Source organism: Schistocerca piceifrons, chromosome X, assembly GCF_021461385.2.
Source record: "Schistocerca piceifrons isolate TAMUIC-IGC-003096 chromosome X, iqSchPice1.1, whole genome shotgun sequence".
In the NCBI taxonomy this organism is placed as follows: domain Eukaryota; kingdom Metazoa; phylum Arthropoda; class Insecta; order Orthoptera; family Acrididae; genus Schistocerca; species Schistocerca piceifrons.
In genome coordinates, this window is record NC_060149.1 from 384,601,060 (window position 1) to 384,611,307 (window position 10,248).

Below are 10,248 nucleotides of genomic sequence, written 5' to 3' on the forward strand. Positions count from 1 at the left end.
TTCATGATTATTGTGTGTTGATGTTCCTTTCTACCAATATGACAAAAGCCATATTCACAAGGCTGCATGTATACATTCCTGGTTTGACCAACACTCTGGTACCTTACTACACCTCACCCAACTGGTTCGATCACTCAATATTAATCCCCTGAAAAACATCAGGTTGTTTGGGAAAATGAGTGAAACATAGCAATTAACATCCCCAGACTGACAACTCTGCAGGATATAGTCATAAATGACAGTCTTCAGCAGGATATGGCATATGTGAAGAAATTTATGCTCACACTTCCTCAGCAAGATGGCTGTATTATCAGGGTTAGAGGCAGTGCAATAGGTGTCAACAGCTACCTGGACAACAGACATCAGATTGGTGGTACTTCAGTCTGCGCACGGTGTATATTCAAACCAGCTAACTTACCAGCGAATCAATAGAAGGCATGCATGCCGAACTATTTTCTACTGCCGCCGGAACTAAGTTTGAGCCAGTCAAACAGAAGTGTCAGTCTGTGAGGTAACTATTAGGGGCAGCACTGTAATGGCAGCCAGTAGTTCGAACACCGTCTGCCACAATAGGAAGACCTCACCTGGATGACATGTTACCACGATCAACTCCTCATTCTTCACCATCACCTTGAAGTGGGATTTTGCCAAATGGAATGCCGCTGAGTGGAAAGGACTTGGAATGCTGTTTTGCTACATCTTCCACACTTGGAAAATGTTGGACTTTGTGCCAGTATTCCAAACTAAACTGATACAGACTTCAAAGGATTCAAACTGTGATTGTTACTTTTCTGAACTTAGTTCATTTGAGCACTTGCTCAAGAGGTTTTTTCTTTTTTTTTTTTTTTTTTTCTTCAGAAGTTAGTTTTTGCATTACTACCAAATCTGTGAAGTTATTTCTTGTGTTGCAAATTAAAACCATTAAAAGGTATACATGGTGACCACTTCGTGTAATACACTGAAGCGTCAAAGAAACTGGTATAGGCATGTGTATTCAAATACAGAGATATGTAAACAGGCAGAATACGGCACTGAGGTCGGCGACGCCTATATAAGACGACAAGTGTCTGGTGCAGTTCTCAGATCAGTTACTGCTGCTACAATGGCAGGTTATCAAGATTTAAGTTAGTTTCAATGTGGTGTTATAGTCTGCACATGAGCAACAGGACACAGCATCTTCAAGGTAGCAATGAAGTGGGGATTTTCTCGTACGACCATTTCATGAGTGTACCGTGAATATCAAGAATCGGGTAAAACATCAAATCTCCAACATCGCTGTGGCCGGAAAAAGATCCTGGAAGAATGTGACCAACAAGTGAAGGGAATTGTTCAACGGGACAGAAGTGCAACGCTTCTGCAAATTGCTGCAGATTTCAATGCTGGGCCATCAAAAAGTGTCAGCGTGCAAACCATTCAACGAAACATCATCGATACGGGCTTTCAAAGCCAAAGGCCCACTCATGTACCCTTGATGACTGCATGACACAAAACTTTACACCTTGCCTGGGCCCATCGACACTGTCATTGGACTGTTGATGTCTGGAAATATGTTGCCAGGTCGAGTGAGTCTCGTTTCAATTTTATCGAGTGGAGGGACGTGTATGGGTGTGGAGATAACCTCATGAATCCATTGATCCTACATGTCTGCAGGGGACTGTTCAAGCTGGTGGAGGCTCTGTAATGGTGTGGAGCGTGTGCAGCTGGAGTCATACGGGACCCCCTGTTACGTCTAGATATGACTGACAGGCGACATGTACGTAAGCATCCTGTCTAATGACCTGCATCCATTCATATCCATTGAGCATTCCGACGGACTTGGGAAATTCCAGCAGGAAAATGCAACATCCCACATGTCCAGAATTGCTACAGAGTGGCTCCAGGGACACACTTCTGATTTTAAACATTTCAGCTGGTCACCAAACTCCCCAGACATGAACATTATTGTGCATATCTGGGATGCCTTGTACTGTGCTGTTCAGAAGAGATCTCCAGCCCCTCCTACTGTTACGGATTTACGGACAGCCCTGTAGGATTTATGGTGTCAATTCGCTCCAGCACTGCTTCAGACGTTAGTCGAATCAATGCCACATCGCGTTGCAGCACTTCTGCATGCTCACAGGGCCCTACACAATATTAGGCAGTTGTGCAAGTATCTTCGGCTCTTCAGTGTATAACTGAGGGAGGTATCAGTATAAGCATGATGTCTCCAGGGGATGACAATCTCTCCAGTGTGCTTATTATAAGTTAAAGCAGTATTAACTATTATTTCCATGTCTAAAGACATGTCCACAAACTACACGCCATACAGACATACATTAGTTACTGCCCTGGATGAGATACGGATGAACGCCACAAAAAACCCGAGGCAAATTTTTAACTTTGCAGTATCATATTAACACTAAGTATTATAATGAAGAGAGAAGTCTGAGGATGTCCACATTGCTCTATGTGGCAGTATCACAGAAACTAAATAAAAGAGTGTTATGTCTACTAACTTGCTGCCTCTTTTCAAACAATACTTCAAAAATTATCTTTTTGTTGATCATGTTCTACATACAATAAGCCAGTGTTCACATTACTCTTCGAATGTGTGGCTAGTTCTGGTGAAAGATCATCATCAAGAACTGTTCAGATTACCAGCAAGAGTTATATATATACATAAAAAATACATTTTCAAAAATATAATATTTATAAATAACCTTAAGTTGTGCAGAGGCGGAAGCATGACTAAACAGCATTTATAAAAAAATTGTAATTTTCACTGTGTTCATATTTGACACATATATAGTACTCTCACTGTTAACCCAAACTGTGCTAGGTAGGTGAAAATAGCAACACTCATTCTGCCCAACTGACAAAAAAAGGTCATTAGAAATACTGCACGAGGCAAATTTCAATATGAGAAATAATGTTCTACATCCCTAGGTGTTCTTATTGATAGCTATCAAAGATGAGAATCACATGTTACAGATCTTAAAACATGTACATTCACCAACTTTTTAATTGTGGACAATAGCTTACTTCGGAAATGAAAATCTTTGACCATCCACATATTGCTGTGTATTAATCTAACAGACAATGAAAGTAAATTATTTCACATTGAGTTAGCTACATAGTTTACGATTAATGTAGAGAACAATGTAAATGATCAGCATTTTCACACATTTTCCACTTATGAAAGTATATGGCATTTTTAAACTGATGTTTCACAGCACGGCCAGATATCACAATTATGACCCATTGATCATAAAAATAACAAACCTAAGAGTATTAAGTTTTACATCAAATGCTTTGGTGTGAGCTTTGTGTATTTCATTTGCTAATTTAACAGGCTCTGTTTGTTGTAACTTAAATACTATTTTCTTTATTAACTGTGTAAATTACGGCCTCATTTTCACTTTGTTTTTTCATTAGGATTCCGAGTTTCGGTTTGGGAGTACAGAAAATGATGAAAAGTGATGTTTTTTTATATTTTATGTTCATGTGCTGGAAATAGATCACAGACCCTAACACTAAATAAAAAGTTTCTTTCGTATATATAAAAAAAAAACCACATGAAGCCTATAATGTTTTTATACATTACATTTTTCCTATCACAAGTGATGATGCCTCACCACACACACACACACACACACACACACACACACACACACACACACACACATTCAGAAGATCGCAAAGAAATGAAGTGTTCATCACACAGAATAATGTGTTAATAAGGGTCAGTGTAATTAGTATATGCTTTGAAGTGTGACGTAAGTTATATAAATGGTGCCTGGAATGTTTCATTTTGCATATTTCAGTAAATGTCTGCCACATGCTGCATTTATAATGTCTTATCTCTTGTGGGTGGTGACTCAAATCATGTTTAGCATACCTATATATATCTACAGACTGTTATCCCTTGAGGGATTAATTTTTTTTATTACTTGTATACTGGATCCATGTTTTTATGAGGTTGTGGTGACAGAACGAACTGTGGCCAAAAGTCTAGCTGAGGTCTGAAGGTGACAGTTCAGTTATAAGTTGGTGTAGCCAACAAAACTATTGACAACACTTTTATTAAGCCCATATACATTGCACATTTCAAATCTGTATTTATGTCCCTCATCAGACAATTTCCACAGTGTGATATGAAACTTTCAGGTTCTTTATATATTTCCAGCCATTAATAGCAAGAGTAATATCAGCCCAAAATTTCTGTGGAGGTCCCACTAGTATATCAGAATTTATTTTGTTAACATTTTTGTCATTAGTGATGTTAACATTTGGTAACTTAAGTCTTATAAGTTTGTCATGTTAATGCAATTATCAGTCTATAGGTGTGATATCATGTTTTTAACTAATCCCACTAATAAACACATGGGTGCCTGAAGATGACAAAACACTTTGTAAACTTCTTGTGTGAAGGTATTATTGATAAACCAAATCAGTTACTGAAACTTAAGTTTCCCAAGCCTACATTTTTTTTAAACAGCTGCAGATGTCAGCCACCCTCATTGTAATACTGACATAGTCCATGTGATAAATAATAAATCATATGTTGTAACTAGTTTAATAGTACAAAGCTGGGCTTAGCAGTCCCTGGGTGAATGAAATGAAATCATTCACAGGTTTGGTTGGGGGAGTGAAAGTGGTAGCTTGGTATTGGGGAAAATCAATTTGGTATACAGGAGGGATTCCCAAAACAAATGTCAAAGAAGCAGCCATAAACACTAATCCTGTAAACTGACATGTTGCAAATTATTTTGACAGAAATCGCACACCTGCAATGCTCAAGTATATGGGATTTATATCAGACTTAGATAAGGCTGGGGCATTTAGTGACTCACCAAAGATAATTCAAATGCTAAACAGTATGAAATGGTGGATATACCAAGGAGTGTTAGTAACATTTCAATAAGACATACAACTGAAACTGCAATAACCAATTTCACTAAATTTATTTAGGGGGAAAGACTAGCACACCTACAACAGCTCACACAGAAACATCTTGTGCATGGTTTAGTTTTACACAGGCAGGATGAGTAAAGCCAGTCAGTCTCCGTGGCAGTTTGAACACTGCATAAAACATTCCAAAATGGCAGCCTATGTTCCAATTAATTCACGGAAATGAAATTTGCATAAAAATGTGAACTCCGCACCATTTCCCCCCCCCCCCCCTTTCCCTCTCACAGGTAGCCCCTCTTACTTCCACCATTATAAAGTATGTTGCGTAACAGCCTCTACAATTCCTGACAGTCAACCCACTACCTACTCAATAAAAACAAGTCCAGAGAATAGTGCCACTTTGCACTTAATTGTAACAGAGAAATGTCACAGGTGACACACTGACAAAGCACCAGTGGTTAATGACATCACACCCAAAAATAGTTCCATACTCAGGGAATGAGTGCAGGGGAAGTGGATGCAAGAATTCTGCAACACCACTCATGGCAAGGTCCTAGTGGAGGTGGCTTGTGGATGCCTACCTCCGACTAGTTATGAAGTTTCAAGTGTCGTGTGCATTGGTGTTGTACGGATGACTGTGATGGGTGCTTGTACAGTGTAGTGATTGGTTTGTGCTGTCACACACAAAGGGGGGAGAGAGAGAGAGAGAGAGAGAGAGAGAGTGTGAAAATCAATGTTGGCACATAGCCCAACACCTCACGAATAGCACCAAGGGGGTTGCCAAGCTCGACATCCCCATCCGATGGATGAATCACCATCAGCAGTGTCACATGCCATCACTTCACAAGGCACTGCACACTGCAGAGAGGTTTGGGGTTAACGGAAGCATCCAGTCTCACCTATCGGCCTTGACCCGTGAAGTAAGGGTGGTGTTGTGTGTGACGTCACGATAGCGCGGAGTTTAGTTTACGAGTTGGTCATGTTTGTAGACTTGTCTTGTTGTGGTTGGAGGTGTCCTCTGGTGGCGTGTGTATGGTCTGCGTGTTATGTGGCGTACTGAGTTCATTTGCGCGTCGCTGGTCGCAGTGGGAATTAATTTGTATTGACAGTGACTGAAGAACGGAAATTGGTTTTCAGCGAGTCATCAATTAATTTTCTTTCTGCGGTGTCGATTGTTGTTATTGGTTTGCTGTTTGTTGTGTGGTAAGGTGTTTATTTTGTGGCTTCTTTTGTTAGGTATGGATATGACCGTGAAATTTAACAGTTCGCGGTTGCATGCTGAGATGGGGGAGGACATGATGTCCGTCATAAAATTTTTGCAGATGTTTGGACTGCTGGCTGAAACAGTCAAGTGCAGTGTCTAAAGAGAAGATGCGGTTAGCCAGAGTTCCTGCGTCTCGAACCAGGGAGTGTGACTTGTGGTGGTGCTGAAAGGATAACCTTTGGCACTCCATTAGACACAGTACCTGGTTCGAGAAGTCAAGGTTGGCCATGAGAGAGAGAGAGAGAGAGAGAGAGAGAGAGAGAGAGAGAGAGAGAGAGAGAGTGTGTTTTGATGACATATTATTTTTTGTTATAGATCCTCCATCAGTTTTTGTGCGCACGAGAACTGGTGTTAGTGAGAGGGACGGTTTTAGATTGGTTTTCTTTTTGTAGGGAAGTTTGTTCAGAATATGTTAAGTATAGGAGTAAGTTGGGTGAGCTGAGGTTGGTGGTTGATATAAATGTGTCGCAGTTTGGGAAGAGAAAATATGGGAGGGGTAAGTCTCCAGTTGGTTGATGGGTGTGGGGGCCGTTATTTTAGGGGGGGGGGGGATGCTGATTGTATTTTCAGGGTTTTGGAGGGGCATACAAAGAGGGAATTGGTGGGGTTAATTTAAGAGTATATACAGGTGGGGAGTATGGTAGTTTCAGAAGCTTTTCCATCTTATAGGGGGTTGGGGAAGAGGGGGTTATGATCATTTAGTTGTCAATCACATTTCAGAGTTCACGCATTACGAGACTGAGGCATGTACTAATACAATAGAGGGGTTTTTGGGGGGCAGTTAAATCAGTTGTAGGGAGGGGGAAGAGGCACCGTTCTAACCTCCAATCTCATTTAGATGAGTATTATTGGCAGAAGAGTGTCCATGGGGAGTATTGCATTTTTTTGAGGGCTGTTAGTAAAATGTATAGGCCAAGGGTGATTAGTTGAGTTGGTTTTGTATGTGGCGGGGAGGGGTGATGGTAATGTTTGTGGCTTTAGGTTTTTGTTTTATGATGATGTGGGTTAGGAGTTTTTTTTTGTGTGTGTGTGTGTGTGTGTGTGTGTGTGTGTGTGTGTGTGTGTGTGTGTGTGTGTGTGTGTGGGGGGGGGGGGGGGGGGGGGGGGGGGGTTATGTGTGTGTTGGGATGCTGACCTATTGTGTATAGTCAGAATTTTTTCATGGCAAGTAGTCTTTTTTTTTTAGTCTGTTGTTCATGAGTTGTAATGTTTTGTGGTGTTTTTCATGTGTTGTTCGATATTATTTATACCAGGTGTAGGTGTTCGATGTTTTGGTATCGTCAGTTGTGGGTTGATTTTTGTAACATAAGGAAAGTATCCAATTCCAATTTTTTAGTTGTAGATGCATTTTGGTATCGGTAGCTGTTGTTGACGTGTCCAATTCCAATGTATGTTGTTGTATGTGTTTTGGTATCGTTAGTTGTAACTGACTTCTATAGTTCAAGGGAAGTGTCTGATTCCAATGTGTCACTGTAGCTCTGTATTGGTATCGTCAGCTGTAGTTGACCTATATAGGCCAAAGGAAGTGTCCGATTCCAATTTACGTCGTACGTGTGTTTTGGTATCGTCAGCAGTAATTGGTCTTGTGGTATTGATAGTTGCAGGATGATGATAATTTCTGGGTGTTGGTCTTTATTTTGTGGTATCGACAATTGCGGTTGACCTATGTAGGTGAAGGGATGTGACCGATTGCTATGGGTATTGTTAGTATAAAGGAATGTGGGAATTTTGTGTTTTTATGTCGTCGTTTTGTGTGGTTTGGGGTCGTGGTGTGTGCGTTTGTGTGTTTATATTTAGTTTGTCCCCACTCAAAAACCCCCAATTTCCCACGCTGAGCTCGTTAGTTTGATTATATTTTTGAAGGGAGATGTGTGTGTTTTTTTCATATGTATTTTCGTGTTTGTTCTTGTGTTTATGTAATGACCTCACAGGTGCCATATTGGAGACGTTGTGAGGGGTCGTTTCCGCCATATTGATGACATCATGGTTCAAAGCAGACGGGTGGAATCAGACGCTTCTGTAATCCCGAAGTTTGGAATTTAATCTAGGACATTGGCACAAAGACTGGTGACCAGGAACACTATGCCGCCACCTCTCCTCCCTCTGTTGGCCGAATACAGGCAGTGAAAATTTCATCAACCGCCACAATTCGAACCTGCTTATCTCCGAATTGAGTCCCACTACACAGGCGCATGTAAGCGACCTCTGCTATAGAGGCGGGTTTCATCACATAAATACTTTCTTACATTTCATGCTAACAGGCCTGTGTGTATGATCCATTATTGTGCCTTAATGCTCCTGGGTTTCCATAAAAAAAAAAAACTGAAGAGAAGTAATTCAAATACCTTCATAAATGCTATAGTTTTTACTTTCATCTTCTTGCAAAACTCGCATAAACAGAACAGATATTTGTATCGTCATAGTAAAATTTTCACCTAATTTCGTTATCAGATGGTGGTAAAAAAAAGTTAAGTGTTTTAAATTTACTATCCATCATTCTACCATTCGCTTTCATAGTATTTTGACCGGCAGCATTGTCTATCATCAGACTATATATATAGCAATCCAATCTTCCACTTACTCTCTTGTATCTACAAATAGGTTCCTCTCAACAGGCTGACTGGTCCCGTAGATAGGTATTATTAACGTATCCAGAATGAGATTTTCATTCTGAAGCGGAGTGTGCGCTGATATGAAACTTCCTGGCAGATTAAAGCTGTGTGCCGGACCGAGACTCGAACTCGGGATCTTTGCCTTTCGCGGGCACTGGCAGAAGTAAAGCTGTGAGGACGGGGCGTGAGTCGTGCTTGGGTAGCTCAGTTGGTAGAGCACTTGCCCGCGAGAGGCAAAGGTCCAGAGTTAAGAGTCTCGGTCCGGCACACAGTTTTAATCTGCCAGGAAGTTTCATTATTAACGTAATTTATCAATGACATGGGAAATGTCATTTCCCCAACCAACCTTGTAATTGCAACTACAACGATATGCTATCATTACAATTTAGTCGGCGTGTCACATGCCGTTCGCGAATCTCCAACAGATTTCGGCCCTCAGATGCCTCCAACAAACGGACGAGCACGCCAGCGCTTATAGCGCACAGCGTTCTCACAGCAGACGGCAATAGACAAATATTTGGGCAGGGCTTAGTACCCGTTGCTAAATCAAAAAGGGATATTATGTATGCTAAGTATGGTATATTTTGGCCTATTGATTTACACTGTATTACCTTGACAAATCCTATACCATTGTGAAATGATCCTTAGACGAGTAAAGAAGTAGGCTAAATAAATTCCAATGCTGCTGTAGACTATTCTTAACACTATAAGCAAACTGACACTTTGCTGCAGTATATGGGCAACAGAAGACACTCTATTAACAGGCATGATTTGAGGAAGTGAGATCCATGGTATAAAGAATACACTCACAGACAATCTCAGTCAGGCCAGAGGTTGGTGACAGCATTAATTTGAAGAATGTCTGCGAAGGGCACAGACAACGAGCAGGCCAACAAGAATGCAGCTTCTGCTCCAGTCGCTAGTAGAAAGAAGCCCGATATACACAACCTACTCTGCAACTACTACTTCTACACTTGTCCTGTTTAATATGAACTCGCAAACATTTTCGAAATATAACTTACTGAACAACAACACATAACAACCGCATACCGGCCAGTTCAAATTACTGACACTTCTCCAAAGATATATGTTATAATCACAGATAACACACTTGCAGCTATTGCCAATATTTGAGAGGTAAATCCGTTGAGAGCGGAAACGCCACTACCTACACCTACCTGAATTGACAAGACCGACAACAGTTTTTGTGGAACACAATTGCCAGTAATTGTTGAAAGTACTCATAGGGAACGTTATTTTATGTGAAACTACTAGTAAGCATTAAGCAACTAGATAAATGCTGCCGAAACATTCACTCCTGCGTAACCTTCAACGATGCATAACAGGCGATTCACACTAGGCGCCAACAGACCGCCACGCCACGTCACGTGAGGGTGTATTCACGCTGGATGTCACATCCCCCCACGTAAATTCGCTTAAGCCCGGTACCAAATGATGGAAGTGAGCCACGGCCGCCTGTAT

General features: G+C 41.0%; 1 protein-coding gene across 3 annotated transcripts in view; it reads right to left on the minus strand.

Annotated features, from left to right (window-relative positions):
- Positions 1 to 9,837, minus strand: part of LOC124721650 — a 169,427-nt gene extending 159,590 nt beyond the window's left edge. Inside the window, exons 1-2 of one of the 3 annotated variants that reach the window (XM_047246716.1) lie at positions 9,789 to 9,828; positions 9,577 to 9,685 (exon numbers count right to left, since the gene is read on the minus strand). Coding sequence is in view for 1 of the 3 variants with exons in the window: in XM_047246714.1 (XP_047102670.1) it covers positions 9,789 to 9,803 (15 nt within the window). In the remaining 2 variants the exon portion in view is untranslated. Of the gene's footprint in view, positions 1 to 9,576 lie in introns of all 3 variants that reach the window. The other 2 variants (XM_047246714.1, XM_047246715.1) reach the window with 2 other exon arrangements.
- Positions 9,838 to 10,248: the final 411 nt, after the last annotated feature.